General features: G+C 50.7%; 1 protein-coding gene across 1 annotated transcript in view; it reads right to left on the bottom strand.

Annotated features, from left to right (window-relative positions):
* The window catches only part of shank3a (SH3 and multiple ankyrin repeat domains 3a), an 832,189-nt gene that overhangs the window by 198,405 nt on the left and 610,713 nt on the right, over positions 1-23,071 (bottom strand). Inside the window, exon 15 of the mRNA XM_078235726.1 lies at positions 6,611-6,735. Within this exon, the coding sequence (XP_078091852.1) occupies positions 6,611-6,735 (125 nt within the window). The remainder of the gene's footprint in view (positions 1-6,610; positions 6,736-23,071) is intronic.

Below are 23,071 nucleotides of genomic sequence, written 5' to 3'. Positions count from 1 at the left end.
AAATTACAGCTCAGAAACAGGCCTTTTGGCCCTTCTTGTCTGTGCCGAACCATTTTATGCCTAGTCCCACTGACCTGCACTTGGACCATATCCCTCCACACCCCTCTCATCCATGAACCCGTCCAAGTTTTTCTTAAATGTTAAAAGTGACCCCGCATTTACCACTTTATCCGGCAGCACATTCCACACTCCCACCACTCTCTGCGTGAAGAAGCCCCCCCCTAATATTCCCTTTAAACTTTTCTCCTTTCACCCTTAACCCATGCCCTCTGGTTTTTTTTCTCCCCTAGCCTCAGCGGAAAAAGCCTGCTTGCATTCACTCTATCTATACCCATCAAAATCTTATACACCTCTATCAAATCTCCCCTCAATCTTCTACGCTCCAGGGAATGAAGTCCCAACCTATTCAATCTCTCTCTGTAACTCAGCTTCTCAAGTCCCGGCAACGTCCTTGTGAACCTTCTCTGCACTCTTTCAATCTTATTTACATCCTTCCTGTAACTAGGTGACCAAAACTGTACACAATACTCCAAATTCAGCCTCACCAATGCCTTATATAACCTTACCATAACACTCCAACTTTTATACTCGATACTCCGATTTATAAAGGCCAATGTACCAAAGGCACTCTTTACGACCCTATCCACCTGTGAGGTCACTTTTAGGGAATTCTGTACCTGTATTCCCAGATCCCTCTGTTCAACTGCACTCTTCAGAGTCCTACCATTTACCCTGTACGTTCTTCTTTGATTTGTCCTTCCAAAGTGCAATATCTCACACTTTTCTGCGTTAAATTCCATTTGCCATTTTTGAGCCCATTTTTCTAGTTGGTCCAAATCCCTCTGCAAGCTTTGAAAACCTTCCTCACTGTCCACTACACCTCCAATCTTTGTATGATCAGCAAACTTGCTGATCCAATTTACCACATTATCATCCAGATCATTGATATAGATGACAAACAACAATGGACCCAGCACCGATCCCTGCGGCACACCACTAGTCACAGGCCTCCACTCAGAGAAGCAATCCTCCACAACCACTCTCTGGCTTCTTCCATTGAGCCAGTGTCTTATCCAATTTACTACCTCCCCATGTATACCTAGTGACTGAACCTTCCTAACTAACCTCCCATGAGGGACCTTGTCAAAGGCCTTGCTGAAATCCAGGTAGACAACATCCACCACCTTCCCTTCATCCACTTTCCTGGTAACCTCCTCGAAGAACTCTAATAGATTGGTCAAACATGACCTACCACGCACAAAGCCATGTTGACTCTCCCTAATAAGTCCCTGTCTATCCAAATATTTGTAGATCCTATCCCTTATCACACCTTCCAATAACTTGCCCACCACCGACGTCAAACTTACTGGCCGATAATTTCCTGGATTTCTTTTGGAACCTTTTTTAAACAACGGAACAACATGAGCCACCCTCCAATCATCCGGCACCTCCCCCGTGAATACTGACATTTTAAATATGTCTGCCAGGGCCCCTGCAAGTTCAACACTAGCTTCCCTCAAGGTCCGTGGGAATACCCTGTCCGGTCCTGGGGATTTATCCACTCTGATTTGCCTCAAGACAGTGAGCACCTCCTCCCCTTTAATCTGTAAAGGTTCCATTGCCTCCCTACCAGTTTGCCCTATTTCCGTAGACTCCACGCCCGTTTCCTCAGTAAATATGGATGCAAAAAAACCATTTAGTATCTCCCCCATCTCTTTTGGTTCCATACACAGTCTACCACTCTGGTCTTCAAGAGGACCAATTTTATCCCTCACTATCCTTTTGCTCCTAACATACCTATAGAAGCTCTTTGGATTTTCCTTCACTCTGTCTGCCAAAGCAACCTCATGTCTTCTTTTAGCCCTCCTGATTTCCCTCTTAAGTAGCTTCTTGCACTTTTTATACTCCTCGAGCATCTGATCTGTTCCTTGCTGCCTGTACATTTCATAAAACTCTCTCTTCCTCTTAATCAGTGGTTACAATCTCCCTCGAGAACCAAGGTTCCTTATTCCGATTTACTTTGCCTTTAATCCTGATAGGAACATACAAACTCTGCACTCTCAAAATTTCTCCTTTGTAGGCCTCCCACTTTCCATTTACATCCTTACCAGAGAACAGCCTGTGCCAATCCACACTTCCCAGATCCCTTCTCATTTCACCAAATTTGGCCTTTTTCCAGTTCAGAACTTCAACCCGTGGACCAGATCTATCCTTATCCACGATCAGGTTGAAACTAATGGCATTATGATCACTGGATCCAAAGTGTTCCTTCACACTCACATCCATCACCTGCCCTAACTCATTTCCCAATAGGAGATCCAATATCGTATCCTCTCTAGTTGGCACCTCTATATACTGATGTAGAAAATTCTCCTGAACACATTTTACAAACTCTACCCCGTCTAAACCTTTAACAGCATGCGAGTCCCAATCTATATGTGGAAAATTAAAATCCCCTACTATCACAACTTTGTGTTTCTTGCAGTTGTCAGCTATCTCTCCGCTGATTTGCTCCTCCAATTCTCGCTGACTATTGGGTGGTCTATAATACAAGCCCATTAATGTGGTCATACCTTTCCTGTTTCTCAGCTCCACCCATAGGGCCTCTGTAGACAAGCTCCCTAATCTATCCTGCCTGAGTACCGCTGTAACATTTTCCCTGACCAACAATGCCACCCCCCCACCTTTTATCCCTCTGCCTCTATCCCGCCTGAAACATTGGAGCCCTGGAACATTGAGCTGCCAGTGCTGCCCCTCCTGTCGCCAAGTTTCACTAATGGCTATAATGTCATATTTCCACGTGTCTATCCACGCCTTCAGCTCATCTGCCTTCCCCACAATACTCCTGGCATTGAAATAGACACACCTCAAAAAATTATTTCCACCACACTCTACCCTTCCATTTGTGATTTTGCTTGAACTAACCTGTCTTTTTAACCCTGCTCCACTATCTGCTCTGGCACTCTGGTTCCCATCCCCCTGCAAATCTAGTTTAAACGCTCCCCAATAACACTAGCAAATCTCCCTGCAAGTATATTGGTCCCCTTGTAGTTTAGGTGTATCCCGTCTCTCTTGTACAGGTCCCACCTGCCCCAGAAGAGGTCCCAATGATCTAAGAATTGGAAACCCTGCCCCCTGCACCAGTTCCTCAGCCACGTGTTTATCCGCCCAAGCATCCTACTCCTGCCCTCACTGGCATGTGGCTCAGGTAGCAATCCTGAGATTACTACCCTTGTGGTCCTGCTTTTTAACTTCCTTCCAAGCTCTTTGTACTCACTCTTTCGGACCTCCTCACTCTTCCTTCCCACGTCATTTGTACCAATGTGTACCATGACATCTGGCTGATCACCTTCCCACTTTAGAACGCGATCAGAGACATCGCTGACCTTGGCACCTGGGAGGTAACAAACCATGTGGGAGTCTCTGTCCCGACCATAGAACCTCCGGTCTGTACCTCTGACCATTGAGTCCCCTATCACTACTGCTCTCCTCTTCTTCATCCCACCCTTTTGCGCTGTAGAACCAGACTCAGTATCAGAGTTCCGGCTGTTGCAGCTTGTCCCAGGTAAAGCATCTCCCACAACAGTATCCAATTCAGTATACCTGTTGTGGAGGGGTATGGCCACAGGGGAACCCTGCTCTGCCTGTCCTTTCACACTGCCATTTCCTCTCCTTACAGTAACCCAATTTCCTGTGCTCTGCTGCTTAGGTGTAACTATCTCCCTAAAGCTACTGTCTATATACTTCTCATTCTGCTGAATTAGATGGAGGTCATCAAGCTCCTTCGCCAGTTCCCTAACACGCTTTGCTAGCAGCTGCAGCTGAATGCATCTTTTGCAGGTGCTGTCGTCAGGGATACCGGAGGTCTCCCTGATCTCCCACATCCTGCAAGAGGAGCATTCCAACATCTTGCCTGGCATATTTTTTTTTACTCTGGGGAAATACAGGAATAAACTTTCTGAAAAAGAAAAAAAAAACCTACTCTCACCTCTGCCTGTTCTCTCTGAAGCCCGTTTTGAGCCAAAGCCCTTCAGCTCTCACTCTGCCCCCTGCTCACTCTGCTGCCCGCTAACGACGCTGCCCGCTCAAAGGTGAGGCCTACTTTTAAACCCTCCAAAACCTTCCCAGGCTGCTGCTGGGCCTACTTCCTGTTTTGAAAAAAAACCTCCGATTTTTTTCACAAATTTAACTGAAAAATAAATAAATAAATTAGTGCACAAACAAGCTCCCTTACCCTCAGCCTGCTCCTGTGGAACAATGAGGCTGAAACCTCCAAGGTAAGCACTTTTAAACCCTCCAAAACCTTCCCAGGCTGCTGCTGGGCCTACTTCCTGTTTTGAAAAAAACCCTCCGATTCTTTTCACAAATTTAACTGAAAAATAAATAAATAAATTAGTGCACAAACAAGCTCCCTTACCCTCAGCCTGCTCCTGTGGAACAATGAGGCTGAAACCTCCAAGGTAAGCACTTTTAAACCCTCCAAAACCTTCCCAGGCTGCTGCTGGGCCTACTTCCTGTTTTGAAAAAAACCCTCCGATTCTTTTCACAAATTTAACTGAAAAATAAATAAATAAATTAGTGCACAAACAAGCTCCTTTACCCTCAGCCTGCTCCTGTGGAACAATGTACCACAGCTTTCTTTTTCCCCTCAATTATGGATCTGTGCTACAGACAGATTTCAGATTGCCTGACAATTTGGACGACTTTCTCAAGGGTTAGATCTTCCTTTGTTTGAGGCAAGTCTTAGAGTCCATCATCCGCCATTCCTACAACTATTCTATGCCGGACTAGATTTCAGGTCACCATAATCACAGACATCAGCCATTCTGTACAGCCCATTAATGAAAGAATTAACAGGTTCCTCTGGTTGCTGAACACATTTATTAAATTTAGTCCTTTCAAGCATTTTGTTACCACTAATGTTAAAATAAGTATCAAATGATTTTAAAGATTCATCAAATTTTGCAGAGTTTTGATTCCTTGCCTATTATATTGTTGGCCGTCAGGCCTACCGAGTAAAGCAGTGTGTTAACATGTTCAGCTTCTATCTTTTTATCCAGACCTCATGTATCTAAGGAATCTCTTTCTCCAAGTTTTTGTGATTGATCTGGGCCTTGGATAAGTCCAAATTGATTTGGAAAAGTGGATTTCTGATCCATGTTAAAGTTTATAAATTGCAGGTTCCATTTTAAGAGGTTTCTGAAAAGCCAAAATGACGCTGCCGTACACTTCTGCAGAAAGGGTTTTCTCAGCACTTGCTAGTTTTGGAAGGCTCCAGCATTAATAGCGTTTGTGATCTCAGTGATTTAAATTTTTCAACAATGGCGACTTGGATTGACTGGTTAGATTTCCACTTTACCACAATATTCTTGGTTCCGAGAGGCATTGTATCCCAGCTTTTGATGGGTTTTTAAAGCTGCTGACTCAGTTGTGAGTAATTTTTAATACATTTTTGTTCTGTTTGTTCAGAGCAAGTTTGGGAAAAACTTGTTCAGGCACTGTCGGGAGTCGGTGTTTAGCAAACTGCGATCCAGACGGCAATTTCTAACTATTGTACTCTTTAATATTCTTTCAGAACTTGCATTGTCCAGGAATTTTATATTGTTAGCTCACCCCTGCTATTCTGCTGGCCCTGCACACTCTGGACATTCAAGCTGGACTTCCACAGGCTTTGATGGGAGTGTTCTGCTGCATTGAGGAATTTAATTTTTGCCTTCAGCTTCCAAGCCTTTCTTTGGAGCTTTTCTTCGACAATTTCCTTCTGTGCCTTCGTTTTTTGAGCTTTTCTTCAAATCAGAATGCTTCTTTGACCTTTCCTTAAGTTTTCCAGGATTTTAATTTTCTTCTGCAGTATCTGTTAGGTTTTGAGTTGTTCCATTTGCTGCCACCATGTTGTAAGCCATAGTTTGGTAAGGCATTTGTAGTCTTAGGTCATTCAACAGCAAATATTTATGAACTACTCGAATCTATATACATAAGTACAGTAAAGGTGCAAACTAGGAGCTATCTCTATGGTTGCTTCTACACACAGCCCTGTCCATCACTATACTGGCCCCTCAGTGCAGGTCATGCTCTCTCTTACATCTGTGTGTGGGCGCTGCTGTACTTAGTCCCACATGAGCGCTTTATGTGCCAGATCCTTTAGTTTTGGAGTGTATTTGTTCTGAGCCTTTACTATCACCTTGAATATCACTTCATATCTTTCTTCTTGCTGCAATATTTTATGATTTTTATTGACATTTCAGAAAGACACTGGGCAATACTCAGGGCAGAAAGACATCAAAGAACACTCCAAGATATAAAGATACCCCACAACACTCCAGGCTAACAAAACAAACGACAACACTCCGTGCTAACAGGCCACCAGCCTATGCTCCCAGGTGAAAAAGATACCAGCCCAACAATGACTCTTAACAAAATCCCAGGTTAAAAGACAATACTCTCAGCCAGAATTGACGATGACAAATTGCCAGGGTCGATTTTGCCAATTCCCTGTGGAATCATCAAAATGCTTTAAAACCACAGCTCACCAACTACACTTCCTCCCTAGATGAAAAGAAAGTTTGTTTTCAGTGACCATTAACTTTTAATTGGAGGAGTTGATGTTTACCTCAATCAGGAAATCTCCCGTCCTGAGCCCAGCCTTCCATGCCACTCCCTCCACATCCACAGATTCCAGGTATTGCAGAGCTGGGAACGCTGGTGTGGGGGTGAACTCTTCAATTGGAGTCTCCGCTGTGAAAAAAAGAAAGTTCTAAGTGAATCAATTGCATTTACTGTGTACTTCCAGAACTTAGATTTCCCTCGCTTCTTTAAGTTTGAAACATCTTAAGGTATCTTGCGCTGTTATCAGTGCTATATAATTGCAAGTTGTTGTTGTTTGACATAGTTATTGACAGATGGCTGTAGGCTGAAATAAAGATGTTTTCACCAAATTTTCCTAGGTCAGCTTATTGATATCAGGTTAGATGTGAACTTGTAAGAATCCAACCATCAGACTTGTGTGGAGAGCAAAACTGCATGTTTTCAAGCATATATTGATTTTAATAAGAAGGACTTAATTTAGAATCATCAGATGAATGAAGGGAAACTTGAGTTTTTTTATGAGTGTTAATGAGACTAAGATGGGGTAAAATAGGAGACAGCAATGGGATTCAAGTAAAGGATCACAATGGGGTAAATTAGCTGCAGTTGTGTTAAAGTAGGGAACTGCAATTGGGTTAATGTAGGGGTCAATGATGGGTGAGAGTAGGGGAACGCACTGGAATAAGATAGGAAACTGCAATGGGTTAAACTAGGGACTGTGATGGAGCAGAGTAAAAGGATACAATTAGGGTAGAATAAGAGACTACGATGGGGTTAGAGTAGGAGACTGCAATGACTTAAAGTGATGAACTACAATAAGATAGAGTAGGAGACTGTAAAGGAGTGGTGTAGGAGGCTGCAATGAGCGTAGAGTAGGGGACTCTAATGGTGTAGTATTGAGAACTACATTGGGGCAGAATAAGGGACTTTGGTGCAGTAAGGAATGATGGGGCTGTTCAAGAGATTGCAATGCTGCAAAATAGGAGACTGCAGTGAGGTTAGAGTAGGGGACTGCAATTGCGGCAGAGTAGGAGACTGCAATGGTGTAGGGTTGGTGGGCTAGCATGGCCCCTTTAAGGGGGTGGTCACCAAGGGCCATGTGATTGGGCTGGACCCTATGGAGAGGCAGCGTGGGAAAATGAACCAATTTGGTGCAAGGATGTACATCCTGGGTTGGGGAAGAATCTCAGTTGGAGCCAGGGAGAAGACTAGAGTGATGTGTATTGCAGTTCTGTTAGACCATTGCTTGTACATATATAAGTATTGTTGGTAATAAATACTTCATAGCTTGAAGCCATGATGAGTTGCCTTTGAAGTTATTACCCTGGCGACGAGGAAAAAACTTTGATTAGTCATCAGCTAGAGGGGGAGGAGAGCAAGTGACAAAACTATGAAGAAGCAAGGTACATTCACCTCAAAAATGCCTTTATTTGGAAAGATTGAGCCATCAGACCCAACTGGGGGCATGAAATTGAAAGACTGCATTATTTCTTTGCAGCAAATGAGATCACAGCAGATAAAAAAATGAAAGGTGATACCACTCACAGTCTGTGGCCCACATACGTACAACCTAGTGAGAAGTTTAACATCATCTGATGCTTCAGACACGAAAGGGGGAATTTTCCTCTCCTGTTAGTCAGCGAGTGTGGACCATGCAAAGATCCATTGACCTGGAGCAGGATTTTCCAGTTTTGGGCATGAGTGTGGCTGGAAAATCCCACCCAAAGTCTTTTGACTACGTAGTCAAATTGGTCAAAAATTATTTTAACCCTGACCTTCAATCGTCATGTTGAGGTATAAATTTCATTCTGCAGTCCAGGAGCCAGGTGAAACCATCACTGGCTTTGTGGGCCAGATTGAGAGTGTTAGTAGAGCACTGTGAATTTGGCCCAGCTTTAGGGGAGATGTTAAGAAACCGTTTAGTCTGTGGAATAGACAGTCTTGTAACACAGAAGTAATTGCTGGCTAAGACCAAAATCTCCTTAGAAAAGGTTGTGGAGATGGCCCAGATGAATGAGCAGGGCATAAGCAAATTACAAGGCACGCCCAATGAGGTGAACTGTTTATGGCGGCAAACAGGTACCGCAAGGAACAGCCTGGGTGAGGGCGCAGCAGATCCCGAGAAGGAATGTATAGCACTGGGGGGTGGAAGTCTATTTCTGGTGTGGGGGAGAACATGCCCAAGAAACTTACTGGTGCAGAAATTATGTATGTTACCGATGTAAAAGAAAGGGTCATTTACAAGCTTGGTACAGAATGAAGCAGTCAGGACAGAACATGCAAAAAGAGCCACAACAGTTAATTTAACTCTGTTAAAAAAAAACTGGATGAGGAGCCCGATAAGGGACCCAAGTCATATACCTGAAACCAGGTGCAACTCAATAAGGTGCCCCTATAGAGATAGCTTTGAAGGTAAATGACAGATGTCTTAAAATGGATTTCGATACAGGAGCAGCGGCCACAGTCACAGGGAGCAAGCATTTCGACACCTTCAAAAAGGTCTGCAGCCCTTGAGGTTGAGTGATTCAAGAGCCATTTTGTCGACCTATACAGGAGAGACATTGAAGACAGTCGGGTCAGCAGTAGTTACTATATCCTACAGAAGCCAAACAGCTCAACTACCTAATCTAGTAATTGAGGGTCACAGACCTTGCCTAATGGGTCAGGATTAGTTGAAGCAGAAAATATTAGATTGGTTGGAAATATTAAACCTACGAGATGGAGGTTGTCAATAGTTACTGTGCAAATAATGTGAGGTTTTTCAAAAGCAATTGGGACGATTAAAAGGGGCAAAAGCCAAAATTTATTTGAATCTTGAGGCAACACCAATATTCTTCAGGCCCACAAAGTGCCTTATGCTTGGCATCACAAGGTTGAAGTAGAGCTTGGGTAGATTAGGAACTGTCAATTGTTGGAGTAGTATATGACGATATATAACACCAGGGGCGGAGCTTTACCGGCTCACCCCGCCCATTGATGGCCAGAGCGAGCCGGTAAAATGGCGCGAGAGCTGAGAAATAAGGATCATGCCCGAATTCTCGCGATTTTGAGAGCCAGATTTCCAGTGAAGTCAGCCTCTCACCGGAAATAGGCAAGAGGTTGAATAATGTATTTAAATATATTGAAATGCTTGTATGCATGCGTTTTGGGAGCCGGGCGCTCAATCGTCTGGGCTCACTTGCCCTTATGGCCCTGCCAGAAGATGTTCTCTCCGGCAAGGAAAACACTACTCCCTAAGAAGGGGAACAATCGTGTTGGCCTCGCCGGCGGAACCAGAGGCTGAGGGCAAGGGGGGGTGCCCCTTGGGTACTGCCAACCTGCCAGTCTGGCATTTTGGCACTGCCAGCCTGGCACTTGGCGATGCCCAGCAGGCACCTTGGCACTGCACACCAGGGCTTTTGGGGGCGGGGCCTGAAGGGGCAGCCCAATTGGGGAGGGGTGGGGGGGGGGGGAGAGAGGCCCATTGCCACTCTGCAGATGTGATCAGTGGGGGAGCGAGGGGGCATTGCCACTCTGCAGATGCGATCGGTGGAGGAGAGAAAGGCTCCTGCTGCCACTCTGCAGGTGTGATCGGTGGGGGGTAGGACGGATTGTGGCAGAATAGGGGGTGCACTGTGGTAGAGTAGGGGGTGCACCGTGGTAGAGTCGGGGGTGCACCGTGGTAGAGTAGGGGATTGCACTGTGGTAGAGTAGGGGGTGCACTGTGGTAGAGTAGGGGGTGCACTGTGGTAGAGTAGGGGGTGCACCGTGGTAGAGTAGGGGATTGCACCGTGGTAGAGTAGGGGGTGCACCGTGGTAGAGTAGGGGGTGCACTGTGGTAGAGTAGGGGGTTGCACTGTGGTAGAGTAGGGGGTTGCACTGTGGTAGAGTAGGGGGTTGCACTGTGGTAGAGTAGGGGATGGCACTGTGATAGAGTAGGGGGTGCACTGTGGTAGAGTAGGGGATCGCACTGTGGTAGAGTAGGGGGTCGCACTGTGGTAGAGTAGGGGGTCGCACTGTGGTAGAGTAGGGGGTTGCACTGTGGTAGAGTAGGGGGTTGCACTGTGGTAGAGTAGGGGGTGCACTGTGGTAGAGTAGGGGATCGCACTGTGGTAGAGTAGAGGATTGCACAGTGGTAGAGTAGGGGGTGCACTGTGGTAGAGTTGGGATTGCACTGTGGTAGAGTAGAGGATTGCACTGTGCCAGAGTAGAGGATTGCACTGTGCCAGAGTAGGGGGTTGCACTGTGCCAGAGTAGGGGGTTGCACTGTGCCAGAGTAGGGGGTTGCACTGTGCCAGAGTAGGGGGTTGCACTGTGCCAGAGTAGGGGGTTGCACTGTGCCAGAGTAGGGGGTTGCACTGTGCCAGAGTAGGGGGTTGCACTGTGCCAGAGTAGGGGGTTGCACTGTGCCAGAGTAGGGGGTTGCACTGTGCCAGAGTAGGGGGTTGCACTGTGCCAGAGTAGGGGGTTGCACTGTGCCAGAGTAGGGGGTTGCACTGTGCCAGAGTAGGGGGTTGCACTGTGCCAGAGTAGGGGTTTGCACTGTGCCAGAGTAGGGGGTTGCACTGTGGTAGAGTAGGGGGTTGCACTGTGCCAAAGTAGGGGGTTGCACTGTGGGAGAGTCGGGGATTGCACTGTGGTAGAGTAGGGGATTGCACTGTGGTAGAGTGGGGGAGGGGGGGTTGCACTGTAGTAGAGTAGGGGGTTATACTGTGGTAGAGTAGTGCGTTGCGTTGTGGTAAACTAAGGGGTTGCACTGTGGTAGAGTAGGGGATCGCACTGTGGTAGAGTAGGGGGTTGCACTGTGGTAGAGTAGGGGATCGCACTGTGGTAGAGTAGGGGGTGCACTGTGGTAGAGTAGTGCGTTGCGTTGTGGTAAACTAAGGGGATCGCACTGTGGTAGAGTAGGGGGTTGCACTGTGGTAGAGTAGGGGATCGCACTGTGGTAGAGTAGGGGGTTGCACTGTGGTAGAGTAGGGGATCGCACTGTGGTAGAGTAGGGGGTTGCACTGTGGTAGAGTAGGGGGTTGCACTGTGGTAGAGTAGGGGATCGCACTGTGGTAGAGTAGGGGGTGCACTGTGGTAGAGTAGGGGATTGCACTGTGGTAGAGTAGGGGATTGCACTGTGGTAGAGTAGGGGGTTGCACTGTGGTAGAGTAGGGGATCGCACTGTGGAAGAGTAGGGGGTTGCACTGTGGTAGAGTAGGGGATTGCACTGTGGTAGAGTAGGGGGTTGCACTGTGGTAGAGTAGGGGATCGCACTGTGGTAGAGTAGGGGTTGCACTGTGGTAGAGTAGGGGGTTGCACTGTGGTAGAGTACGGGATCGCACTGTGGTAGAGTAGGGGTTGCACTGTGGTAGAGTAGGGGATCGCACTGTGGTAGAGTAGGGGATCGCACTGTGGTAGAGTAGGGGATCGCACTGTGGTAGAGTAGGGGGTTGCACTGTGGTAGAGTAGGGGATCGCACTGTGGTAGAGTAGGGGATCGCACTGTGGTAGAGTAGGGGATCGCACTGTGGTAGAGTAGGGGGTTGCACTGTGGTAGAGTAGGGGATCGCACTGTGGTAGAGTAGGGGGTTGCACTGTGGTAGAGTAGGGGATCGCACTGTGGTAGAGTAGGGGGTTGCACTGTGGTAGAGTAGGGGGTTGCACTGTGGTAGAGTGGGGGAGGGGGGGTTGCACTGTAGTAGAGTAGGGGGTTATACTGTGGTAGAGTAGTGGGTTGCGTTGTGGTAAACTAAGGGGTTGCACTGTGGTAGAGTAGGGGATCGCACTGTGGTAGAGTAGGGGATCGCACTGTGGTAGAGTAGGGGATCGCACTGTGGTAGAGTGGGGGATCGCACTGTGGTAGAGTAGGGGGTGCACTGTGGTAGAGCAGGGGATCGCACTGTGGTAGAGTAGGGGATTGCACTGTGGTAGAGTAGGGGATTGCACTGTGGTAGAGTAGGGGGTTGCACTGTGGTAGAGTAGGGGATCGCACTGTGGTAGAGTAGGGGGTTGCACTGTGGTAGAGTAGGGGATCGCACTGTGGTAGAGTAGGGGATCGCACTGTGGTAGAGTAGAGGATCGCACTGTGGTAGAGTAGGGGATTGCACTGTGGTAGAGTAGGGGATCGCACTGTGGTAGAGTAGGGGGTTGCACTGTGGTAGAGTAGGGGATTGCACTGTGGTAGAGTAGGGGATTGCACTGTGGTAGAGTAGGGGATCGCACTGTGGTAGAGTAGGGGATTGCACTGTGGTAGAGTAGGGGATTGCACTGTGGTAGAGTAGGGGATCGCACTGTGGTAGAGTAGGGGGTTGCACTGTGGTAGAGTAGGGGATTGCACTGTGGTAGAGTAGGGGATTGCACTGTGGTAGAGTAGGGGATTGCACTGTGGTAGAGTAGGGGGTTGCACTGTGGTAGAGTGGGGGATTGCACTGTGGTAGAGTAGGGGATTGCACTGTGGTAGAGTAGGGGATCGCACTGTGGTAGAGTAGGGGATCGCACTGTGGTAGAGTAGGGGGTTGCACTGTGGTAGAGTAGGGGATTGCACTGTGGTAGAGTAGGGGGTTGCACTGTGGTAGAGTAGGGGGTTGCACTGTGGTAGAGTAGGGGGTTGCACTGTGGTAGAGTGGGGGATTGCACTGTGGTAGAGTAGGGGATTGCACTGTGGTAGAGTAGGGGATCGCACTGTGGTAGAGTAGGGGGTTGCACTGTGGTAGAGTAGGGGATTGCACTGTGGTAGAGTAGGGGATCGCACTGTGGTAGAGTAGGGGGTTGCACTGTGGTAGAGTAGGGGATTGCACTGTGGTAGAGTAGGGGGTTGCACTGTGGTAGAGAAGGGGATCGCACTGTGGTAGAGTAGGGGATCGCACTGTGGTAGAGTAGGGGATCGCACTGTGGTAGAGTAGGGGATCGCACTGTGGTAGAGTAGGGGATCGCACTGTGGTAGAGTAGGGGATTGCACTGTGGTAGAGTAGGGGATTGCACTGTGGTAGAGTAGGGGATCGCACTGTGGTCGAGTAGGGGATCGCACTGTGGTAGAGTAGGGGATCGCACTGTGGTAGAGTAGGGGGTTGCACTGTGGTAGAGTGGGGGATTGCACTGTGGTAGAGTGGGGGATCGCACTGTGGTAGAGTAGGGGATCGCACTGTGCCAGAGTAGGGGGTTGCACTGTGCCAGAGTAGGGGGTTGCACTGTGCCAGAGTAGGGGGTTGCACTGTGCCAGAGTAGGGGGTTGCACTGTGCCAGAGTAGGGGGTTGCACTGTGCCAGAGTAGGGGGTTGCACTGTGCCAGAGTAGGGGATTGCACTGTGCCAGAGTAGGGGGTTGCACTGTGCCAGAGTAGGGGGTTGCACTGTGGTAGAGTAGGGGGTTGCACTGTGCCAGAGTAGGGGGTTGCACTGTGCCAGAGTAGGGGGTTGCACTGTGGTAGAGTAGGGGATTGCACTGTGGTAGAGTAGGGGATCGCACTGTGGTAGAGTAGGGGTTGCACTGTGGTAGAGTAGGGGGTTGCACTGTGGTAGAGTACGGGATCGCACTGTGGTAGAGTAGGGGTTGCACTGTGGTAGAGTAGGGGATCGCACTGTGGTAGAGTAGGGGATCGCACTGTGGTAGAGTAGGGGATCGCACTGTGGTAGAGTAGGGGGTTGCACTGTGGTAGAGTAGGGGATCGCACTGTGGTAGAGTAGGGGATCGCACTGTGGTAGAGTAGGGGATCGCACTGTGGTAGAGTAGGGGATCGCACTGTGGTAGAGTAGGGGGTTGCACTGTGGTAGAGTAGGGGATCGCACTGTGGTAGAGTAGGGGGTTGCACTGTGGTAGAGTAGGGGATCGCACTGTGGTAGAGTAGGGGGTTGCACTGTGGTAGAGTAGGGGGTTGCACTGTGGTAGAGTGGGGGAGGGGGGGTTGCACTGTAGTAGAGTAGGGGGTTATACTGTGGTAGAGTAGTGGGTTGCGTTGTGGTAAACTAAGGGGTTGCACTGTGGTAGAGTAGGGGATCGCACTGTGGTAGAGTAGGGGGTGCACTGTGGTAGAGCAGGGGATCGCACTGTGGTAGAGTAGGGGATTGCACTGTGGTAGAGTAGGGGATTGCACTGTGGTAGAGTAGGGGGTTGCACTGTGGTAGAGTAGGGGATCGCACTGTGGTAGAGTAGGGGGTTGCACTGTGGTAGAGTAGGGGGTTGCACTGTGGTAGAGTAGGGGATCGCACTGTGGTAGAGTAGGGGGTGCACTGTGGTAGAGCAGGGGATCGCACTGTGGTAGAGTAGGGGATTGCACTGTGGTAGAGTAGGGGATTGCACTGTGGTAGAGTAGGGGGTTGCACTGTGGTAGAGTAGGGGATCGCACTGTGGTAGAGTAGGGGGTTGCACTGTGGTAGAGTAGGGGATCGCACTGTGGTAGAGTAGGGGATTGCACTGTGGTAGAGTAGGGGGTTGCACTGTGGTAGAGTAGGGGATCGCACTGTGGTAGAGTAGGGGGTTGCACTGTGGTAGAGTAGGGGATCGCACTGTGGTAGAGTAGGGGATCGCACTGTGCCAGAGTAGGGGATTGCACTGTGGTAGAGTAGGGGATCGCACTGTGGTAGAGTAGGGGATTGCACTGTGGTAGAGTAGGGGGTTGCACTGTGGTAGAGTAGGGGATCGCACTGTGGTAGAGTAGGGGGTTGCACTGTGGTAGAGTAGGGGGTTGCACTGTGGTAGAGTAGGGGGTTGCACTGTGGTAGAGCAGGGGGTTGCACTGTGGTAGAGTAGGGGATCGCACTGTGGTAGAGTAGGGGATCGCACTGTGGTAGAGTAGGGGATCGCACTGTGGTAGAGTAGAGGATCGCACTGTGGTAGAGTAGGGGATTGCACTGTGGTAGAGTAGGGGATCGCACTGTGGTAGAGTAGGGGGTTGCACTGTGGTAGAGTAGGGGATTGCACTGTGGTAGAGTAGGGGATCGCACTGTGGTAGAGTAGGGGATTGCACTGTGGTAGAGTAGGGGATTGCACTGTGGTAGAGTAGGGGATCGCACTGTGGTAGAGTAGGGGGTTGCACTGTGGTAGAGTAGGGGATTGCACTGTGGTAGAGTAGGGGATTGCACTGTGGTAGAGTAGGGGATTGCACTGTGGTAGAGTAGGGGGTTGCACTGTGGTAGAGTGGGGGATTGCACTGTGGTAGAGTAGGGGATTGCACTGTGGTAGAGTAGGGGATCGCACTGTGGTAGAGTAGGGGATCGCACTGTGGTAGAGTAGGGGGTTGCACTGTGGTAGAGTAGGGGATTGCACTGTGGTAGAGTAGGGGGTTGCACTGTGGTAGAGTAGGGGGTTGCACTGTGGTAGAGTAGGGGGTTGCACTGTGGTAGAGTGGGGGATTGCACTGTGGTAGAGTAGGGGATTGCACTGTGGTAGAGTAGGGGATCGCACTGTGGTAGAGTAGGGGGTTGCACTGTGGTAGAGTAGGGGATTGCACTGTGGTAGAGTAGGGGATCGCACTGTGGTAGAGTAGGGGGTTGCACTGTGGTAGAGTAGGGGATTGCACTGTGGTAGAGTAGGGGGTTGCACTGTGGTAGAGAAGGGGATCGCACTGTGGTAGAGTAGGGGATCGCACTGTGGTAGAGTAGGGGATCGCACTGTGGTAGAGTAGGGGATCGCACTGTGGAAGAGTAGGGGGTTGCACTGTGGTAGAGTAGGGGATTGCACTGTGGTAGAGTAGGGGGTTGCACTGTGGTAGAGTAGGGGATCGCACTGTGGTAGAGTAGGGGTTGCACTGTGGTAGAGTAGGGGGTTGCACTGTGGTAGAGTACGGGATCGCACTGTGGTAGAGTAGGGGTTGCACTGTGGTAGAGTAGGGGATCGCACTGTGGTAGAGTAGGGGATCGCACTGTGGTAGAGTAGGGGATCGCACTGTGGTAGAGTAGGGGGTTGCACTGTGGTAGAGTAGGGGATCGCACTGTGGTAGAGTAGGGGATCGCACTGTGGTAGAGTAGGGGATCGCACTGTGGTAGAGTAGGGGATCGCACTGTGGTAGAGTAGGGGGTTGCACTGTGGTAGAGTAGGGGATCGCACTGTGGTAGAGTAGGGGGTTGCACTGTGGTAGAGTAGGGGATCGCACTGTGGTAGAGTAGGGGGTTGCACTGTGGTAGAGTAGGGGGTTGCACTGTGGTAGAGTGGGGGAGGGGGGGTTGCACTGTAGTAGAGTAGGGGGTTATACTGTGGTAGAGTAGTGGGTTGCGTTGTGGTAAACTAAGGGGTTGCACTGTGGTAGAGTAGGGGATCGCACTGTGGTAGAGTAGGGGGTGCACTGTGGTAGAGCAGGGGATCGCACTGTGGTAGAGTAGGGGATTGCACTGTGGTAGAGTAGGGGATTGCACTGTGGTAGAGTAGGGGATCGCACTGTGGTAGAGTAGGGGGTTGCACTGTGGTAGAGTAGGGGGTTGCACTGTGGTAGAGTAGGGGATCGCACTGTGGTCGAGTAGGGGATCGCACTGTGGTAGAGTAGGGGATCGCACTGTGGTAGAGTAGGGGGTTGCACTGTGGTAGAGTGGGGGATTGCACTGTGGTAGAGTGGGGGATCGCACTGTGGTAGAGTAGGGGATCGCACTGTGCCAGAGTAGGGGGTTGCACTGTGCCAGAGTAGGGGGTTGCACTGTGCCAGAGTATGGGGTTGCACTGTGCCAGAGTAGGGGGTTGCACTGTGCCAGAGTAGGGGGTTGCACTGTGCCAGAGTAGGGGGTTGCACTGTGCCAGAGTAGGGGATTGCACTGTGCCAGAGTAGGGGGTTGCACTGTGCCAGAGTAGGGGGTTGCACTGTGGTAGAGTAGGGGGTTGCACTGTGCCAGAGTAGGGGGTTGCACTGTGCCAGAGTAGGGGGTTGCACTGTGGTAGAGTAGGGGATTGCACTGTGGTAGAGTAGGGGATCGCACTGTGGTAGAGTAGGGGGTGCACTGTGGTAGAGTAGGGGATTGCACTGTGGTAGAGTAGGGGATCGCACTGTGGTAGAGTAGGGGATCGCACTGTGGTAGAGTAGGGGATTGCACTGTGGTAGAGTAGGGGATCGCACTGTGGTAGAGTAGGGGGTGCACTGTGGTAGAGTAGGGGGTTGCACTGTGGTAGAGTGGGGGATTGCACTGTGGTAGAGTGGGGGATCGCACTGTGGTAGAGTAGGGGATCGCACTGTGGTAGAGTAGGGGATCGCACTGTGGTAGAGTAGGGGATCGCACTGTGGTAGAGTAGGGGATCGCACTGTGGTAGAGTAGGGGATCGCACTGTGGTAGAGTAGGGGATCGCACTGTGGTAGAGTAGGGGATCGCACTGTGGTAGAGTAGGGGATCGCACTGTGGTAGAGTAGGGGATTGCACTGTGGTAGAGTAGGGGGTTGCACTGTGGTAGAGCGGGGGGGGGTTGCACTGTAGTAGAGTAGGGGGTTATACTGTGGTACAGTAGTGGGTTGCGTTGTGGTAAACTAAGGGGTTGCACTGTGGTAGAGTAGGGGATCGCACTGTGGTAGAGTAGGGGATCGCACTGTGGTAGAGTAGGGGATTGCACTGTGGGAGAGTAGGGGGTTGCACTGTGGTAGAGTAGGGGATTGCACTGTGGTAGAGTAGGGGGTTGCACTGTGGTAGAGTAGGGGATTGCACTGTGGTAGAGTAGGGGGTTGCACTGTGGTAGAGTAGGGGATTGCACTGTGGTAGAGTAGGGGATCGCACTGTGGTAGAGTAGGGGGTGCATTGTGGTAGAGTAGGGGATCGCACTGTGGTAGAGTAGGGGATCGCACTGTGGTAGAGTAGGGGATCGCACTGTGGTAGAGTAGGGGATCGCACTGTGGTAGAGTAGGGGATCGCACTGTGGTAGAGTAGGGGATCGCACTGTGGTAGAGTAGGGGATCGCACTGTGGTAGAGTAGGGGATCGCACTGTGGTAGAGTAGGGGATCGCACTGTGGTAGAGTAGGGGATCGCACTGTGGTAGAGTAGGGGATCGCACTGTGGTAGAGTAGGGGGTTGCACTGTGGTAGAGTGGGGGGTTGCACTGTGGTAGAGTGGGGGATTGCACTGTGGTAGAGTAGGGGATCGCACTGTGGTAGAGTAGGGGGTGCACTGTGGTAGAGTGGGGGATTGCACTGTGGTAGAGTGGGGGATCGCACTGTGGTAGAGTAGGGGATCGCACTGTGGTAGAGTAGGGGATCGCACTGTGGTAGAGTAGGGGATCGCACTGTGGTAGAGTAGGGGATCGCACTGTGGTAGAGTAGGGGATCGCACTGTGGTAGAGTAGGGGATCGCACTGTGGTAGAGTAGGGGATCGCACTGTGGTAGAGTAGGGGATCGCACTGTGGTAGAGTAGGGGATTGCACTGTGGTAGAGTAGGGGGTTGCACTGTGGTAGAGTGGGGGGGGGTTGCACTGTAGTAGAGTAGGGGGTTATACTGTGGTACAGTAGTGGGTTGCGTTGTGGTAAACTAAGGGGTTGCACTGTGGTAGAGTAGGGGATCGCACTGTGGTAGAGTAGGGGGTTGCACTGTGGTAGAGTAGGGGATTGCACTGTGGTAGAGTAGGGGGTGCACTGTGGTAGAGTAGGGGATCGCACTGTGGTAGAGTAGGGGATCGCACTGTGGTAGAGTAGGGGATCGCACTGTGGTAGAGTAGGGGATCGCACTGTGGTAGAGTAGGGGATCGCACTGTGGTAGAGTAGGGGGTGCACTGTGGTAGAGTAGGGGATCGCACTGTGGTAGAGTAGGGGGTGCACTGTGGTAGAGTAGGGGATCGCACTGTGGTAGAGTAGGGGGTGCACTGTGGTAGAGTAGGGGATCGCACTGTGGTAGAGTAGGGGATCGCACTGTGGTAGAGTAGGGGATCGCACTGTGGTAGAGTAGGGGATCGCACTGTGGTAGAGTAGGGGATCGCACTGTGGTAGAGTAGGGGATCGCACTGTGGTAGAGTAGGGGATCGCACTGTGGTAGAGTAGGGGATCGCACTGTGGTAGAGTAGGGGATCGCACTGTGGTAGAGTAGGGGATCGCACTGTGGTAGAGTAGGGGATCGCACTGTGGTAGAGTAGGGGATCGCACTGTGGTAGAGTAGGGGGTTGCACTGTGGTAGAGTGGGGGGTTGCACTGTGGTAGAGTGGGGGATTGCACTGTGGTAGAGTAGGGGATCGCACTGTGGTAGAGTAGGGGGTGCACTGTGGTAGAGTGGGGGGTTGCACTGTGGTAGAGTGGGGGATTGCACTGTGGTAGAGTGGGGGATCGCACTGTGGTAGAGTAGGGGATCGCACTGTGGTAGAGTAGGGATTGCACTGTGGTAGAGTAGGGGATTGCACTGTGGTAGAGTAGGGGATCGCACTGTGGTAGAGTAGGGGATCGCACTGTGGTAGAGTAGGGGATCGCACTGTGGTAGAGTAGGGGATCGCACTGTGGTAGAGTAGGGGATCGCACTGTGGTAGAGTAGGGGATCGCACTGTGGTAGAGTAGGGGATCGCACTGTGGTAGAGTAGGGGATCGCACTGTGGTAGAGTAGGGGATCGCACTGTGGTAGAGTAGGGGATCGCACTGTGGTAGAGTAGGGGATCGCACTGTGGTAGAGTAGGGGATCGCACTGTGGTAGAGTAGGGGATCGCACTGTGGTAGAGTAGGGGATCGCACTGTGGTAGAGTAGGGGATCGCACTGTGGTAGAGTAGGGGATCGCACTGTGGTAGAGTAGGGAATCGCACTGTGGTAGAGTAGGGGATCGCACTGTGGTAGAGTAGGGGATCGCACTGTGGTAGAGTAGGGGATCGCACTGTGGTAGAGTAGGGGATCGCACTGTGGTAGACGAGGGGATCGCACTGTGGTAGAGTAGGGGATTGCACTGTGGTAGAGTAGGGGATTGCACTGTGTTAGAGTAGGGGATTGCACTGTGCCAGAGTAGGGGATTGCACTGTGCCAGAGTAGGGGGTTGCACTGTGCCAGAGTAGGGGGTTGCACTGTGGTAGAGTAGGAGGTTGCACTGTGCCAGAGTAGGGGGTTGCACTGTGCCAGAGTAGGGGGTTGCACTGTGGTAGAGTAGGGGATTGCACTGTGGTAGAGTAGGGGATCGCACTGTGGTAGAGTAGGGGGTGCACTGTGGTAGAGTAGGGGATTGCACTGTGGTAGAGTAGGGGATCGCACTGTGGTAGAGTAGGGGATCGCACTGTGGTAGAGTAGGGGATTGCACTGTGGTAGAGTAGGGGATCGCACTGTGGTAGAGTAGGGGGTGCACTGTGGTAGAGTAGGGGGTTGCACTGTGGTAGAGTGGGGGATTGCACTGTGGTAGAGTGGGGGATCGCACTGTGGTAGAGTAGGGGATCGCACTGTGGTAGAGTAGGGGATCGCACTGTGGTAGAGTAGGGGATCGCACTGTGGTAGAGTAGGGGATCGCACTGTGGTAGAGTAGGGGATCGCACTGTGGTAGAGTAGGGGATCGCACTGTGGTAGAGTAGGGGATCGCACTGTGGTAGAGTAGGGGATCGCACTGTGGTAGAGTAGGGGATCGCACTGTGGTAGAGTAGGGGATTGCACTGTGGTAGAGCGGGGGGGGGTTGCACTGTAGTAGAGTAGGGGGTTATACTGTGGTACAGTAGTGGGTTGCGTTGTGGTAAACTAAGGGGTTGCACTGTGGTAGAGTAGGGGATCGCACTGTGGTAGAGTAGGGGATCGCACTGTGGTAGAGTAGGGGATTGCACTGTGGTAGAGTAGGGGATCGCACTGTGGTAGAGTAGGGGATTGCACTGTGGGAGAGTAGGGGGTTGCACTGTGGTAGAGTAGGGGATTGCACTGTGGTAGAGTAGGGGGTTGCACTGTGGTAGAGTAGGGGATTGCACTGTGGTAGAGTAGGGGGTGCACTGTGGTAGAGTAGGGGATCGCACTGTGGTAGAGTAGGGGATGCACTGTGGTAGAGTAGGGGATCGCACTGTGGTAGAGTAGGGGATCGCACTGTGGTAGAGTAGGGGATCGCACTGTGGTAGAGTAGGGGATCGCACTGTGGTAGAGTAGGGGATCGCACTGTGGTAGAGTAGGGGATCGCACTGTGGTAGAGTAGGGGATCGCACTGTGGTAGAGTAGGGGGTTGCACTGTGGTAGAGTAGGGGATCGCACTGTGGTAGAGTAGGGGATCGCACTGTGGTAGAGTAGGGGATCGCACTGTGGTAGAGTAGGGGGTGCACTGTGGTAGAGTAGGGGATTGCACTGTGGTAGAGTAGGGGATTGCACTGTGGTAGAGTAGGGGATTGCACTGTGGTAGAGTAGGGGGTGCACTGTGGGAGAGTAGAGGATCGCACTGTGGTCGAGTAGGGGATCGCATTGTGGGAGAGTAGAGGATCGCACTGTGGTAGAGTAGGGGATCGCACTGTGGTAGAGTAGGGGGTGCACTGTGGTAGAGTAGGGGATCGCACTGTGGTAGAGTAGGGGATTGCACTGTGGTAGAGTAGGGGATCGCACTGTGGTAGAGTAGGGGATCGCACTGTGGTAGAGTAGGGGATCGCACTGTGGTAGAGTAGGGGATCGCACTGTGGTAGAGTAGGGGATCGCACTGTGGTAGAGTAGGGGATCGCACTGTGGTAGAGTAGGGGATTGCACTGTGGTAGACGAGGGGATCGCACTATGGTAGAGTAGGGGATCGCACTGTGGTAGAGTAGGGGATTGCACTGTGGTAGAGTAGGGGATCGCACTGTGATAGAGTAGGGGATCGCACTGTGGTAGCGTAGGGGATTGCACTGTGGGAGAGTAGAGGATCACACTGTGGGAGAGTAGGGGATCGCACTGTGGTAGCGTAGGGGATTGCACTGTGGGAGAGTAGAGGATCACACTGTGGGAGAGTAGAGGATCACACTGTGGTAGAGGATCACACTGCGGTAGAGTAAAGGATTGCATTGCAGTAGAGTTGGGGGTTGCAATGTGGTAGAGTAGGGGATTGTGCTGTGGTAGAGTTGGGAGCTGCAACTGTGGTAGAGGAGGAGGTTGCAATGTGGTAGAGTTGGGGGTTGCACTGTGGTAGAGTCGCACACCTTTAGGCAGTCTTTCTTTCTTCTGATTATCAGAAATTGCATCTCAGTTGTCAATCAGCATACAAGATCGTCATGGTCATATTAATGGAATAGCAACCTAAATCTCATAAACTCAATAAATCTGGTCATTTCTGGACTAGCATCAGAAGATGATAAATAAAGTTGTTGGAAAAAGAGGGGGAAGAAGGGCAAAGTAACTTGCAGTAGAGAAAAGGGTTATTTTTGCATTCTATGATGATCCTAAAATAGAGAACAGTTTTAGCAGACAAGAGCAAGACCATATTTTCTTTTTGTGGTTCAGCCAGATATGGAAGCAAATGGTTAAACCAGTTGCCCACCATTTCTGATCATGCCTGTGTGTCTCATTCTTAAGGGAACGTAGATCACAGCAATACCAGGGAAACAGCCATGGTGAGAGAAAGTAATGGTTTTATTGGGCAGTAGGGCATCAAAGGTGAGTGTGGTTAACAAAATCAATTGGTGCAAAAATGCTTTGGTGAACAGAGGCTCAAAGACTATACAGTTTGGATTTT

This window comes from Mustelus asterias, chromosome 19 (genome assembly GCF_964213995.1).
Source record: "Mustelus asterias chromosome 19, sMusAst1.hap1.1, whole genome shotgun sequence".
NCBI classification, from domain to species: domain Eukaryota; kingdom Metazoa; phylum Chordata; class Chondrichthyes; order Carcharhiniformes; family Triakidae; genus Mustelus; species Mustelus asterias.
This window is presented reverse-complemented; position numbering and strand designations above follow the sequence as displayed.